General features: G+C 37.1%; 1 protein-coding gene across 1 annotated transcript in view; it reads left to right on the plus strand.

Moving 5' to 3' along the window:
• LOC123250530 (hippocampus abundant transcript-like protein 1) overlaps nt 1-16,761 on the plus strand; it is a 115,199-nt gene that overhangs the window by 47,762 nt on the left and 50,676 nt on the right. The window contains exons 2-5 of the mRNA XM_044679649.1: nt 2,593-2,688; nt 11,184-11,246; nt 14,311-14,333; nt 15,105-15,149. Coding sequence (XP_044535584.1) covers nt 2,593-2,688; nt 11,184-11,246; nt 14,311-14,333; nt 15,105-15,149 — 227 coding nt within the window. The remainder of the gene's footprint in view (nt 1-2,592; nt 2,689-11,183; nt 11,247-14,310; nt 14,334-15,104; nt 15,150-16,761) is intronic.

Below are 16,761 nucleotides of genomic sequence, written 5' to 3' on the forward strand. Positions count from 1 at the left end.
ACAAAACTAGTGGAAATGTGCATTGGCCATGGGTGGGGGGAGTGCGGGGGAGCGGGGGGGTGGGGGTGAAGGGGATAGGAGGAGCATGAATCAAGTAACCATGTTAAAAATGTATATTAATAAATGTTAAAAAAAATAAAAAAAATAAACTTTACAATTGCTTTTCTTTCACTTATATTTCCAAGTGAGTATCCCTCTTCTAATTCCTTCCAGAAAGCCATTCCTTGTATAAAGAATGTAAAAACATGAAGAAAAAAACTTAAGTAAAATTAATTCAGCTTTTAAAAGCCTGTTTTTTGATGCTTTGTTCACTACTCATAGTCCCTCAGTCATTAAAAAAATTAGGTTGAGTTATATTCTTTATATTCTTTTCTTGGGGTCAAACTTGGTTATTATTAACTCAGGTTCTAATGGTTGCGAAGAGGGGAGTTGTGTTGTTGTCAGTGGAGAGAAGGGTTTGGTTGTGAGAGATGTGGCAAGTCAAAGTGTTGAAATTTATACTGATTGTAATGCTGATGAATTAAAAGTGGCATTTAAAAAACTCTTCTTGGATATGCATTTTGAAAGTTGGAAAATGATGTCATTGAATGTGTGTATTTAGAGCAGTGGGTGATCAAGTGAAGGGAGCTTTGGGCCTTGGTGGTGTCAGGAATACTTGAGTTCAGAATTCGTCTCAGACACTTATTAGCTTGTGGGACCCTGGGCAAGTTACTCTGTCTGCCTCAGGTTCTCTTCTGCAAGATATCTCTCAGAGTTGTTCTGAGAATCAAGTGAGATAATATTTGTAAAGAGCTAACACAATGTGTAGTATATAGTAGGTTCTATATAAATGATATTGGCTGCTATTATTATTATTATTTTTTTACTTGAAATATTTTATCTTCATAGCATAGTTGAAAGAATGAATTTGGAGGCAATGGATCTATATTCAAATTCTAGTTCTGCTAATTCTTACCTGTGTGACCTTGATTGGGCAGGTCATTTAATATATCTGGGTCATTTTCCTTATCTGTGAAATTATGTAAAATGTTTATGGGTGGCTCAGTGGATTGAGAGCCAGGCCTAGAGAGGAGAGGTCTTGGGTTCAAATCTGGCCTCAGATACTTCCTAGCTGTGTGACCCTGGGCAAGTCACTTAACCCCCATTGCTTAGTCCTTACCACTCTTCTGCCTTGGAACCAATATGCAGTATTGATTCTAAGATGTATATGTAAAATGGGCTCATTTAGATAATGCTCTTATTTGTAAAATGGGATTATATTAGATCATGGTCTAGGTCCTTTCCTCCTCTAAATAGATGATCCTGGGATTCATCTGGAACCATTCAGTTAGGGAGGAGGCTATAAGACAAAAGGAAAAGTTTGAATACTTTAGCACATTGGTTCCCAAACTTTTTTGGCCTACTGCCCCCTTTCCAGAAAAAAATATTACTTAGCCCCCTGGAAATTAATTTTTAAAAAAATTTAATAGCAATTAATAGGAAAGATAAATGCACCTGTTGCCATCACCACCTCCTTGGATCGCTGTAGTGCCCACTTTGGGAATCATTGCTTTAGCAGAAGTAGGGGTTAGAGAGGAGGATGACAATGACTTAAAAATAGGCCAAATTTTTTTTTTAATTTCTATTTACATTTATTGATTTTCTTGATAATTCATTTGGCATATTTTTTTAACATTTATTAATATTCATTTTTAACATGGTTACATGATTCATGCTCCACCTTTCCCCTTCAACCCCCCCCCCGCACCTCCCCCCATGGCCGATGTGCATTTCCACTAGTTTTGTCATGTGTCCTTGATCAATAGGCCAAAATTTATATGATAATTGACCTTCGTTTAGTTGCTGTGGCATTATTTCTTACTAAGTCATATGTATTAAGGTGCTATATGCTTATAAAGGACAATTTAGGAGAAATGCTTCTATTACTGCTAAAATGTTTTATGAATTTTATCTAATTTGTTAGTGAAAATGTAGTCAGTTATTTGGCTTTACCATGAGTTTAGAAGATTAAAAAAAATTTCAGTTTTGTAATTCACATTTTAATGTAACATTTAAGGATATCTACATTCAATTAAAGGATATTACATTCAATTAAAATGGTAATAATATGGAAAGGGACTTTTTAATGATGTCTTGTTTTTACATTTTAAAATTGGTGTATTCTGATATGCAGGTAGAAGATAGACAAAAATTTCTCATCAAGATGGTTCGAAAGGATTTTTTTATTTTTGATCAGTAGATCTTATTCTCTTATTCTCTTTTGTTTTTGATCTTGTAAAACTTTTATTTTTGTAAATGTTTTATTATTATGCAATGTATTTTTAAAGTAGTGCTTGAAAATAAAATATGGGAATAGTATTATTTTAAACATTTTTACAACTTTCTTTGCTGTTAATATTTTATTCATTGTCAATCTAGTGGTCTGGCATAGTTATATGCTTGATGGATACTTTAAAGATATAGAAAGATCTCAAACTTATTTTATCCTATGTTTAAAAGAAAACTATTAATGCTCTTTCAAAATCTGCCCTGTTTTGGACAGTCTTGTAATATTTGGTCACAATTATTTAATATTTTTTCCTTCTTTTTTAGCAACAAGGTATTGGCCATCCTAGTGTATACCATGCAGTTGTCGTCATCTTCCTTGAGTTCTTTGCTTGGGGTCTACTTACAACTCCTATGCTCCTAGTAAGTAACGTGTGTGTGTGTGTGTGTGTGTGTGTGTGTGTGTGTGTTTATGAGTGTGTTAGGTGTATATGTGTTTGTGTGAGATAGATTGATGTACTGCTAGTGTTGTCACTGTTGCCAGTGATTTGATATCAGTATTTTTGTATGAGCATTTTTGTATTCATTTGCATTCATTTTATTGGTTATTATTAGACATTATAATATGATGGAAAATCCCAAGTTGTCTTGGTAGTATTATAGAATTAGTCCACAGCTCTTAGAGAGAGTGTGGGTGCTTCTGGTCTCTCTTTTTCATGGAAATAGTTCTGAGGAAAACGATATAGTAGGTACCGGAGCTGCAGAGATAGTGACATTTTTTATGTGAAGAAGACTTAGGATTCTCTAAACAAATAAGAACATGACCTGTCTTTTACTGTAAAGAAACTTATTTTCTTAGCAGGTTAAAAATATTATATATATATATTTATGCTGAGGTGCACCGAAGGAGAGGTGAGGAATATTTTAATTGCTAAGTATTTAATAGATGCTTATAGAAGTACATTGAATATAGGTAGCAATTCAGAATTATGTTTAGTTTTATGCTTACATTTTAAAAAATCCTGAAATATTAAATCTCTGTACAACCGAAATATAGGGTCAGAACTATGGTAAATTGCCTTCTACTGGCCAAGTATAATATAGAGAAGAAATTCGGTATACAAGAACATGGATTTGTTAAGGAGAATGCCAATGTTTGACAAGAGAATTTATTTTAAGTAGTAGCCACTAGGACACTTAAAATATAATTAAGTTTTTAAAAAATTTACAATTTTTAGGCAAAGTGACTGACTATATCTAGTAGATAGAATATGACTCCATTACTCTTACATAATTATTTTTACTAATAAAAATTTTAATGGAAATTATTTAAAATTAATGTGTAACTCCTACCCATTCTGTGATGATTCATGTCATTAAATGTGTACCAAGAGGGATATGTGCCAGGAGGAATCTAAAAAGCATTGCTAAATGATATGGAATCTTGGGCAAGAATCTAAAGGCTTTCAGGACATATGGGTGTTTTCCATTTTACAGCTGATGGACAACAAAAGTATCAGAACAGGGACAAGATTGGATAAGAAGTAAATATCTGGCTAAAAAGATGATGTCTGAGAATGGGATTTGTGTTTCTGGATCAAAGTTTAAAAAGAAGAATGACTTAAGATAGAAAAGTGACCAATGCCTGGCCAAGAGTGGAATATACATAACAAGGAATGGAAAAAATATATTTGCATAAGTCTTGGAAATCCAATCAAAAGGGCTTTAAATGGAAAAGTTCGGATCAATAGACCCAGACCAAATATGTCCTTTGATAGTGAAAGAACTGGCAGATGTGAGATTGTGGAGTATGGGAGAAGCATACTGTAGGACTTTAAAGTGACAAATGTTCTGATTTTCAAAGAAAAAGGAATGCAGTGCCTGCCATATATAGCCTTTTGAGCTTGACTTCTGTTCTTCACAAAGTTCTAGAGTGTATTTAGTTTAAAGAGATGGTGGTCTCACTAAGGAGAGGTCATGCTTGACTAATTTTATTCTCTTTTTTGTCTGGATTACTAGATAGAACTGGGGAATGCTGTCTGTATAGTTTACCTAGATTTTTAGTATAGGTTTTGACAGTCTGTCTGTATTCTCTTCTTGATCATATTGAGAGATGGTAGCTGGACTGGGTGAATTTGAGTATCTGGACTGACAGAGGAGTCCTTCATGGTTTGATGTCAGCTTGGAAGGAGATCTCTAGTTAATATCTCAGGGATCTGCCCTTGGTACCGGGACATTTTTGGTAGTGACTTAAAGGCTTCGTGGCATGCTTATCAGAATGCAGATGACACAAAACTAGGAGTAATTGCTAGATCATTGGGTGACTGAGTCAGGTTTCAGATAAGTCTTGATAAGCAGGGCATTGGGTTGAATGTAATAAACTGAAATTCACTGGGGAAAAATGTAGCTTTTCACTTGTTTATAAGTAGTCAACTTTACAAATAGAACATTAGAGAAGCATTTCTAGTCAGCAGTATGAACGAGTTCACACATTGACATGGCAGCTGAGTAAGTGATATACCCAGTAGAAAGTCAGGTCTTTTAGCAGCAGAGTCCTTGTGGTGATATGCCCTAGATATCTTATTAGGGGCCCTTTTGAATCATGCATGAGAGATAACTCTGTAGAAAGACTAATGTTTCTGTTCATTCAGTAACAGCTAGGCCCCAATAACAAGCAAGTTAATTGTTTTTCAAAAGAGGGATAATAGGTGGCCACTTTGGGGATCTTATAGCTCTAGAAATGTAATGGTCATTTAAAGTAGTCACTTCTTGGTGTTTGCCAAAAAGGCTTGTCTCATTAAGGTCCTTATGGATAGAGTTTTCCAAGAACATAGAATCATAAGGACTCGGGAGAAGGTTTTCCTGTTTCTGATCCCTACATGAAAGAGGAAATGAGTTGGTAAATGGGAGCTGCCAAAACGTGCACATAGACAATGTGGATTCTCCAGAAATTGAAGAGTTCTGTATTCCTGAGTTTAATTTTTAGAGACGGAGAAGCAAATGTCAGTAACATATGAACTATGTCCCAAATGATCTGGTTTCCCCTCTCTGATACATTCTCTAAAACTTAACTAGACAGGCCGAACACTAAATCTTATGGTGTAATCTTCCACTGCTTGTCTCCTAGAGGAGGCAAAATATGACTCAGGCCCTCTGTCATGCTGACCTTAATCTGATCCAGTCAGCATAACATCTTATAGTTATGTTATAGTAGATGGCAGCATCCTTAAGAAGGAGACTTCTGAGTAATTCTGAGGAAAACCAAGGATAGTACACTGAATTCTTTCCTAGGTTGAATCAAACTGTTAGTTTTCATTGACTCCTATTGCAGTAGAAAAAGACATTGACCATATCAGTAACCCTATAGTGTTTTTTTTAAATCTCATACCTTCTCTCCTAGTAAAAACTCTTAAGAAGGCAAAGGCTAGGCAAATGGGGTTGTGACTTGCCATGGACCACGTGGCTAGGAAGTGTCTGAAGCCAGATTTGAGCCCACATTCTCCAGACTCCACTCTGCCTCTTAGCTTCTTCAAACCCATACCATTTTCCCAGGGCCTGAGCTACCTGGTCCACCACGTTGAAAAGGTTAGGAATTCCTGCAGCAATTGGCATAAGTTTTTTCAATTCCCTTTAGTCTACTATAAATTTTTAGCTATTACTTGCTTTCTTCACTGGCTGCACAAGGTTAATATAAAGAGATTTTGTATAATGAAGCACCTTAGCCTTCTTTATGTATATTATTTTCTCCTGCATGGGAATTACATGGAGTGGTTTAGGTAATTTCAAGGGCTTCCATATAGCTCTTCTCCATAGTTAGTGACATAGAAGCTATCATAAGCATCCATATAGATTTTGCCTCCCAAGAATCTATGATATCCATGCCCACAATACACTCCCTCTGATCAGCTATGACTGAGATTGACTGCCATTCAAGCAAGAGTGCTTTTTCCCTTGACAACTTTCCTTCCAAAATTTTCCAGCAGAAACTGGATCACCCCAGTGAAGTTTCCATGTTTCCCCTAGTTACAGTGGTAATCTAATTGCATATATATAGCATCCCTTTATACGGAGGCACCTCTCCTTCAACCTTCAAGACATAGTGATTCAGCCATATGGTCTCTAATCTTGTAGTTAGACCAGCCTAAGCTTTGGGCAAACCTCAGCCCTCACCTCAGTCAACTAGCTCCTCAGATCGGGATGTAAAACCTTAGGTGGCCCTGAATGGCCAGCTGGGATAGAGCCTGGGCAAAATGACCTGCCCTGGACTTGCATATTCTGGCATAATTTTACTAATACTCTTATAGGTTCTATCAATCATTTTGGTCAGTGTTTCGAAAACAATACCCTGAGCCCTTTTATGGGAAAGAGCATCATCACTCTGAATTCGGCCAATGTGGAGACAACAAGATGCCTTTTCCCATCATCCTTAGAATTCCTGTCTGTGTGAACAACTCTGTTTGCCCAGATAGCTGTCCTAATGTCCCCCTCAAACTTTAAGCATTGATCTATCTGGGCAGTTATGGTAGTTTGGTGGCAAAGCTCCTTGACTAAATCCTGAAACTATTCCAGTGGGACTCCACCCGAAATGTGAGATTAATTACCCCCTAAGTAGGTTAGTTTTATGGAATGGGAGGCAGGATTTCTGTTAAGGGAACATCCATCCTGTTTAACAAATCCATTAAAAAACAATTAAAAAAAGATTTAATTCCCTCCTTTTATATCTCCTATTGGGTAGATGACTACAGAGGAATTTATCACTTGGGGGCCAAATCTCCTCATTTTAGCCACATTAAAAAGGACAAAGAAGGAATCTTTATTTGGGGTCTCTGACTAGTTCAGCAGACTTTGGAAGAGCATATCTTCTTTTTTTTTTTTTAATTTGAAAAATTATATTTAATTAATTTAGAATATTTTTCCATGGTTACATGATTCATGTTCTTTCCCTCCCCTCCTCACACCCCTCTCCTGTAGCCAACAAGCAATTCCACTGGGTTTTACATGTGTCACTGATCAAGACCTATTTCCATATTATTATTATTTGCATTAGGGTGATCACTTAGAGTCTATGTCCCCAATCATATCCCCATCGACCCATGTGATCAAACAGTTGTTTTTCTTCTGTGTTTCTGCTCCCACAGTTCTTCTCTGGATGTGGATAGTGTTCTTTCTCATAAGTCCCTCAGAATTGTCCTGGATCATTGCATTGCTGCTAGTAGAGAAGTCCATTACATTCAATTATGCCACAGTGTATCAGTCTCTGTATAAGGTTCTCCTCTCCTGGTTCTGAAGAGCATATTTTATATAAGGTCCCCAGGCCAGTGAACTCTTGCTGACAAAACGTGGGAATTGCCTCCAGTAGATCACATCTTCATTAACCATTGTTCTAATGAGGTATTAGTTTGCCATTTGAACTTCTGCAGCCTTCCAAGTTCTTTGGTGGTGAAAGTCTGCCCTCCCTCTGGCTCCCACTTTGAGGATCACTCCTCAGGAGGTCCTGGGGGGTAGTAACAAAATAGGTCCCAGGTTCTGGTCCCACCAGATTATTCCCAATCCTCTTCTTCACTCCTCCTATAATTTCAGAAGGATAAGATTTTCTCCAATGAGCCCTCTGTGTTAGAGATTAGGCTCCTTATCTGTCCCCTCCCAACCCTAATACCCAACAATATTGACATTGTCCTTTTGACTTGTGATTTTGTTGCTAGATCTATAAACTGTTCTCCAACAGAGCTAGAAAGATAGCATTCCTATAGTACAGGGGTCAGCAACCTTTTTGGCCGTGAGGGCCATAAACGCCACATTTTTTAAAATGTAATTTCGTGAGAGCCGTACAGTGCTCACAGTGCGCGCTCCTGTAACAGTGCCTGAAAAAAATTGACTTTATGGCTCCTGCAGAAAGAGCCATATCTGGCCCTCAAAATATGGCTTGAGAGCCATATGTTGCCAACTCCTGCTATAGTGCTTTAAGGTTTGCAAAGTGCTTTGTGAATGTTGTCTTATTTGGTTCTAATAACAGTCCTGGGAGGTAGGCACTTTTATTATCCTCATTTTATAGGGATTTTTTGAGGCTGAGAGGAGGAGGTGACTTGTCCGAGTTCACACAGAGAGTAAATGTCTGAGCTGAAGTCTGTCCTACTTCCAAGTTCAGTATTCTCTCTCCTGTGCCAGTAGGCAAAGTCCTCAGAAGTCAAAAAAGTATATTCACTTCTGCCTCTAATTGCTAAATACCAAAAAAAAAAAAAATGGTCTTCATTTTCCATTTGTGGTTGGTGATCCAGCTTTTTCAAAACTGTTAAGAACCAAGGGGCACTTAATTTTGCTATTTTCCTGCTCTCCCTGACAAGTTTCTTAAGCATCTGACCCCCAGCCTTAGAGGGTCAGTGACCGTTCTTCTTTATCCCACCAAGAGGGCTCTCCATGCACCTCCAGCATGGCTCCAGCCAGGTACTGTATCTGACCAGTTAGTCACGTGAGGCTCCCACCTGCACCACGTTTCCCCCATTTTAGCAATGAATATAGGGATTTAAAAAAAATTTTAGCTGTCAAGTCATTGCAACAACCGAATACATTTAAGCCTCAGGGGCAAGGGAACCAAACCGAATAATTTAGCTGGTTTCTTGGGCCAGCCAATTCCCAAGACAGCCTCCCTCCTGCCAAGGGAAGCCAACTCCATCTTCTTAAAACAGATGCCATTCTTATTACCTACTGTGAGAAGCTTTCTGAGAGCACTGACTATATACGAGGCATATGGAAAGACACTTACACAATGTTTGTGGTTTTACTGAAGTGAATTGTTAACCTAACCTGGGAATTTATCATTCCTTCTTTGGGTCTCCATTGTCCTATCTGTAAAATGCGGGGGTTGGAACAAACTGAGAATTGCCTCAAGTTTTTTTTTTTTGATATTGGGACATAGTGATATATACGTATATATGGATTTCTTCATGAAATTAATCACATTCATTTTCTTTTGTACTTTACTGATTGATCCAAATCTGAGTCATTGAAAGAGCAGTAGACTTGAGTCTGTAGACCTTTATTTGAAGCCTGTCAGAGAGGTGTTGACTTTCAAACAGAGGTCTGTTTTAATACCTGTGTGATCATAGACAAGCCATTTCACCTTTGTGAGCCTCAGTTTCTTTATCTTTGAAATGAGATTAGAAAGTTATTTATGTTTTGTGACTTTTAAATTGCTATTTGAATGTGAGTTGTTTCCTGGCTATACAGTAGCATTACACAAAGAAAAACTAATGGCAGACAGGTGATAAGGCCTTACTGGCCTTCTAGTTCATTTGTACCACCCACACGAAAAAATAATGTGCTTAAATTTGAAAGTGTTCTGCGACCTCAGTATTTATATGGTCTTCCCTCCTCTCCTCCTACCCCAATGTTGGATACCTCCAATCCAAGGGCCAGTTGATGTTATGAAAGTAAATTGATAGGACCTGGCAGCTTGGATGGGGGTAGGGAATAAATGAGATTAAAGAGTTGAGATTGAGTCCTAAGTCACAAATCTGGTTAACTGGCAGGATGGTGGTGGTCTCAAAAGAGACAGACAAGTTAGGAAAAAGGGGACAATTTTTGGGGAAAGGTAATGAGTTCTTTGGACATGCTAAATTTGACATGCCCATGGAATAGTCCAGTTGGACTGGATATTCATTAGGCTGTTGGTGATGAGCTTAGGAGAGGCTAGGGCTGGGAGTCATTTGCATGGAAATGTTAGTTGAACTCATGGAAGATGGTAGGAACCCCAAGGAAGAAAATATAGAGAAAGAAAACCTGGGACAGAGTCCTGGGGTACAGCCACAACAATACCTGGATGGTGATCCAGCAAAATAAATTATGAGTGAAGAATCAGAAGAAACCAGCATAATAAATTCTCAGGCAGGGGAAAGTGATAAGAATTTTAGGGTGGTTAGCAATGGGAGATGCTCTCAAGAAAGGAGGAGGACCAAGAAAAAAGCCTCAGATTTTGTCAAATAAAAGATCTGTGGTAACCTTGGAGAGAATGATTTCACTAAAGTGACGAATTCAGGCACCAAACCAAAAGGCTTGAGCAATGAATGAAGAGAAGATAGAGGAAAAATTAAAAAAATGCAGATAGCATGGCTGGGAAAAGGAGAGATAAAGAGTTTTAGGAAATGGTATTTGGGCATGTTTATAGCAGAAGGGAAAGAGAAAATACATAGGAAGAGTTAAGAAGTTGAGGGGAGGGGAATGAATGCAATCTGCTGCAGGAGACCAGCAGGGAGAATATCAATGCATAAGCAGCTGAGTTGGCCTTGGCAAGGATATGAGCCACGTATTCCCTAGAGATTGAATGAAGATTATTTTTTTTTTTTGAGATATAAAATTGGGGAGGAGAGATAGCTCGTGACATACTTTCTAATGTCAATAAAATATGAGATCTTCCTCTGCTGAGAGTGACCGAGGAAGAAAACTAAAGTTGAGATAAAAAAGTTGTGAACAGCTATTCTGTAAAGCATGAGAGTAGTTTTAAAGGATTGCCTTGCCACAGTGATCAGATAACAAATATTATATTGGACCTTATCACCATGGTTTTGACTCATGGAATTGTTCAGCAATTTCATGCTTGCCTATACCATTTTAAAACTTTTGAATCCAGTTGCTGACAAAATTAAACATTACCTGATAAAATATGCCAGGGGCTTTATAAACAGTAAAGAACAAAGAGGTGTCATTATAGTTACTACTTTTAGCTTTCTTTTCTCTTGCTAACTGCTGATGAGTTTTGATGTATACAGGGAAGAGTGTGACTGAAGATAATAGTAAAGAAAAACTTGTGGCAAAATTTTTCTGTATTTCTCTGAAAAGAAGGTATCTTTTCATTCTTTTAAATTTGCATTTCAACCTGTGATGTTTATTTAATCATCTTTTTTTTTTTTTTTTTTTTTTGGCAGGTCCTACATGAAACATTTCCTCAACATACTTTCCTCATGAACGGTCTCATTCAGGGTGTAAAGGTAAAAAAGACTTGTTTGTGTGTATTGAATGAGGACTGAGGCTAGAATTATAAATAAGACCTCTAGGGGATTCAGGTAACACTTGGGGAGACAACTAACATTTCATCTGGAGATCTAGGTGTAGGATCTGACCTGGGTTTTGGAAAAACAAAGCAACTTCATTATCATTAAGTTTTAATAATATCTTAAAACAACAGCTCAAGCCTGCTATACTTTTTTTTATGAACATTTGCTAGGTAATTTTTATTTGCAAAGGGTTTTCAAGTTATAAGAATTTCTTCCCACAATCTGGGAAGCTGGATAAGTGTTATTACCCATTACCTACTCATGTAATTTTGGCCACACAGGGAATAAGCAAATTACCACATTGAATGGAACATTTTGGTAAAGCTGCATTAGAATGGTAGTATTCAGAATCCTTAACCCAGCTTTTAGTCTTACTATCCTTTATACTCCTCCTTCTCCCCAAAATACCACCATAAATTAATGGGCATATGTGCTTTATAGTTGTACTTTACAGATCTTCCACAGGCGAGTATAATTTGGGATTTGCCTTCTACTTCTCTGGCAAACTTTGATCTTTGCACATCTTTGTGGTACACCTCACAGATCTCATCTACCCTAGAAATGAACCACATGCAAATATGTTTTCCCTTCGAGGAATTTTTTTTTTAAGTGAGGCCACTATGAAGCTGGAGAGCACAAAAATCTATTGAGTAAAATTATTGCATGTGAGGTAGTTGGATCACAATGGAAGGCAGAAGTTGAATGGCACTGGTAGGGTCTTAGAGAACCAGTGAGAGAAAAGGAATTGGTGTGGACTAGAGGTAGTAGAATGTGATAATAGCAGGGGTGGGACTTGATTTGGTCCTTGAGCAATGGAAAGGGTTTAGATTGACTAAGGAGGGAAGAAGATGGCATAGAATTAGGGATGAACATGGCATGTAAAAGTTGCAATAAACTGACTGGCTTCATTGGAGTGATGTAGTTTTGGGGGAGAATGTAGGGGAAGGAATATCTGCAGACACCAAGCCCTTTCCTAAGAAGTTCACTCTGGGGCTTCACCCCATTGCTACTTTCAGAGCTTCAATAGTCGTTTTGAAATCCCTTTTGAGCACCCTGGTGTCACCCAGAAATGTGCCCAAATTTTGAAATTCCTTTTTTTTTTTTTTTATCCTTCTTCATCTTTTACTGTTCTCTTTGAATTCATCATCCTCCTTTGGCCTCTCTCCTCCCTTTTTTCTTTTTTACTTAAACAAAATATTTCACTAATGAACTCCTTTGTGCCCTTGTCCTTCATTTCATTTTCTGCCCATCATTAACTTGGGCAACCTTTGCCACCTTTATTCTTATGTGTTTGTTTTAAAAGAAGAATGGATTGAAGTCTCTTTAAGGAAGCAATTAAAGACTAGAAAGAATTTGTTTCTTTAGAATCTTTTAATTTCTCTTTCTTCTTTAAAAAAAAATCCTTACCTTCCACCTTAGAACCAATACTTCTTAAAAGTAAGTTAGCATCTTTCCCAATGGATAGAGTGTTGAACTTAGAACGTTGAACATAAGAATCTGAAGAACTGAGTTCAGCTCCTACTTTAGATACTTAGGTTCGAAACTGTGGGTAAGTTATTAAACTTTTTTGAAGCATAATTTTCTCATCTGTAAAATGGGGATAAAAATAATACTCTCGTAGTGATTGTGAGGATCAAATGAGATAGCATATATAAAATTAAATGAATATCAGCTCTTATTATTATTATTGTTATTGTTTCCTGGTGTGGGGATGTTATCCAGTACCTTTTAAGAGCTTCATTAGGGGACATGCACACCAAATCTCACCCCCTCTCCCTTACGCCTACCCATATTATTTCCCAATCTCTCTGGGGTCAAAGGCAGTCTGGTGGATATACTCTGGAGTATTTACAGTAATTACCAAATTTGTCAAAATTTTCCAATTGGTACAGTCTATACCCCAGAGTCATTCTTAGTATACTATATCATTTGCATAGTGATAACTTGTTTCTTCATTCCTTTTCAAATTTCTTTGATTTATTTTTTTTCCCCCTCATTGCCTTAGTGGGCTACCTTCCCTGCTCTCAAGTTTGGGCTGCAAAATTTTAGGCTTAGGCAAAGTTCCTGGTTTTGTTTTGTTTTTTTATTGTTCAGCCGTTTTAATAATGGCTGTGTAGTTTATTAGTAGCATTGAGTCACATAAAAACAAGGGCAAATGATCAAATACTCATCCAGTCCGGAAGAGTTTCTGAAAAAAGAGACTGAGATTTAAACTCTTGGGAAAATAGGGAGAAGAAAAAGGAGCTGTTGCTTGGACTTAATTCTCACCCACCAGTTTAGCTTGGTTTGCATTCCACCCAGGCATCCAGAGTTTCCTTTTGCTTTCTTGTCTGAGGATATCTGCTTTTGTCTTACTCTTGTCTTCTCTAACTGGTGTCCCTTCATTTGGGTGGAATGTCCCTTCTTCAAGGCCACAAGAACTCCAAAACAAACTGAATTGTCCTGAATCATTTTTGAACAATCTATTACCAAGATTCTCAGTCTTCCCATGAAAATTCTAAAGTTTTTGTTATCCCAAATCTCAACCAACTGGTATTCACAATCTTTTTGATAACTACTCAGTCTGTTTCTTCTTAGGTAAGGTTCTGGAGTAAGAGAGCTTTTCCCCCTTCTGTGATTTTCTCTCCCAAGGATTTATCTGCCTTCCAGCTTAGACACATTAGACTCTCCTGACAAGTTATGATATACTAGTTGCCTACTTCTTCTAATTATTTCTTTTCTGAGGATTATTTAAATAAATGAAACTAAATTGTATAGGCTTGGTAGAAAATATTGACTTGTAATAAATTTATATCTAGTAGTAATCTTTATAGTGCTTATAACCATCTTTACAAAAATTGGACATCAATCTCTTGGTCAGGAAAATTATCCTCTGCTTATAACATTGTTCTGTGGAAAAATCAATTTGAAATTTCATTATGTTGACTTAGAGTCCCTTTTCTAAGCACTAAAGATTGAGGTCTTTGGATGTTGTTCTAACTTTCTTTTCTTCCCCTAGATTATAGAATGGCTTAATATGATGTGAGAACAATAAATTTCCCTAACAGCAAGATTTTTCAGTTTAGTTTGAGAAATGAAAATGAAAGTTTTGCTCTAAAATACTGTAATGTGTATTGAGCCAAAATAGCAAAAATTCCCCTTTAAAAAAAGTTTAGATTTCAGTCAATGTTTGATAGTTCATGGCCTAATGACTTAATGTGAGGGAATCAGAGGGTATGGTTTGTTTCTCTTTCTAGAAAAATGAAACTTTTGAGCAAGTGGAGATTAACATTTTTTCCCCTCTGTTCCTCAGAGCTGCTGCTCCTCTTTCAAATTCAGTCATAAAATTCATATTAGTGTTAGAAGAAAGAGAATAAACAGAATAGGAAAGTATTTATTAAGCTCCATGTACAAAGCATCCTTCTAAGCACATGCAAGGATATGGATAAAAAATTGAGACCACCCCTCTTCTCAAGGAGCTCGCTTTCTTTCTTTTCTTTTTTTTTTTAAACCCTTAACTTCTGTGTATTGGTTCCTTGGTGGACGAGTGGTAAGGGTGGGCAATGGGGGTCAAGTGACTTGCCCAGGGTCACACAGCTGGGAAGTGTCTGAGGTCGGATTTGAACCCAGGACCTCCTGTCTCTAGGCCTGACTCTCAATCCATTGAGCTACCCAGCTGCCCCCAAGGAGTTCACTTTCTAATTGAGGGAGATGACATGCTGATATTACTCTTAACCTAATGGTTGAATTTTGAGCATATGACCAGAATATGTATTTTCCAATCTCTTCCTCACTCTCCTTTTTCCCTGGTAGTCCTTTGAGACACATTGAACTCAGTGAAGTCTATACTGTGAGATGGTAAGTGTTAAAGGGTATGTTGCTTAGTAGGCTAACAGTTTTTCCAGGCTAAGCATCTTTTATATGTCTTAGTCTTGGGAATAAATGGTAATTCCTGCTCTAAGAATTCCTTAGGAAAATTCCTTCCTTTTCTTTGTTAGAAATCCCTTAAGAGTAACTTGTATTGTTTGATACAAAGGGATTTTATGGGAATAAAAATTTACATGATGTTTTATGTGTCTATTCATTGTTTCCAGGGGAGAGAGAGCCCAGAATGGAGACTTGATTTTTTTTCTCAAAATTTCCCAATATTTGGAGTCGTTATCATTATATATTCTAAGTAGAGACAACTTTTCTTCTGATTATACTAGTTTGGCCAGTGATCTTTGGAGTGACTTTGATTGAGGTCAGCTTTGCTTCTTTCTCCGTCTTTGGTATTCTCTTCCTATCTTTCTTTCATAGTAGATAACTCTTAGGTCATTATTACTTTGAAGTCCAAATAGGCTTCTTATTGTCCCTATTCATACAACCCAGATGAGAACTAGTGTTTATCTTGTTCAGTGCATAACTGTCCCACTGTTTCCCCCCTTTTTGCCCTTTCTCTGCTCTACACACTTTCCCCCTTTCCCCTAACATATACCTTCTTTATGATTCCATAATATATTTAAACACATTTTCTTAATGTACATAGTAAACACTAATAAGTGCTTTTTGACCTTGATTCATATAACTTTTGACATATATAGATATCTTTAGATAGCATTTTTGGGGGAAATGAATTGCATTTTTAATGTTTATATGATTTTTTCCCCAGTAAATCCCTCCCCCCATACACGTAGAGACAATTTTTAACATTTGTTCTCTAACATTTTGAGTTTCAAATTCTCTCCCCCCTTCCCTCCTATCCCTGTTTCCTGAAATGGTAAGCAACTTGATATGCCATACACATGCTTTCTTGTAATAAATATTTCTGATTTCATCATGATGTGGAAGATGACATGTATCACTAAAAAACAGAAACCTCTTGAAGAAAATAAAGTGAAAATAGTATGCTTTGATCTGCATTTAGATTCCATCCATCAGTAGATAGCTTTTTTCATTGAATCTTCATACACTTTGAAGATAAAAAAAAGATGTAGTTAGTTTCACAATAAATCTTAATGTTTTTTTCAATCAAAAAATATGAGGATGATCTGGAATTATTTTTTAATTTTAAAAATGTTATGTTGTCATAAAGATATTGAATTGTAGGGCTAATGGCACAAAATAGTTATCTTTGGATAATTCTACTTTTTTTTTCAAACATTTATTAATATTCATTTTTAACATGGTTATATGATTCATGCTCCTCCTTTCCCCTTCACCCCCCCGAACTCCCCCCACCCATGGCCAATGCACATTTCCACTAGTTTTGTCATGTGTCCTTGGTCAAGACCAATTTCCAAATTGTTGGTAGTTGCATTGGTGTGGTAGTTTTGAGTCCACACCCTCAATCATGTCCACCCCAACCCATGCATTCAAGCAGTTGTTTTTCTTATATGTTTCCTCTCCTGCAGTCCTTCCTCTGAATGTGGGTAGCATTCTTTACCATAAATCCCTCAGAATTGTCCTGGGTCATTGTATTGCTGCTGGT

Source organism: Gracilinanus agilis, chromosome 1, assembly GCF_016433145.1.
Source record: "Gracilinanus agilis isolate LMUSP501 chromosome 1, AgileGrace, whole genome shotgun sequence".
In the NCBI taxonomy this organism is placed as follows: domain Eukaryota; kingdom Metazoa; phylum Chordata; class Mammalia; order Didelphimorphia; family Didelphidae; genus Gracilinanus; species Gracilinanus agilis.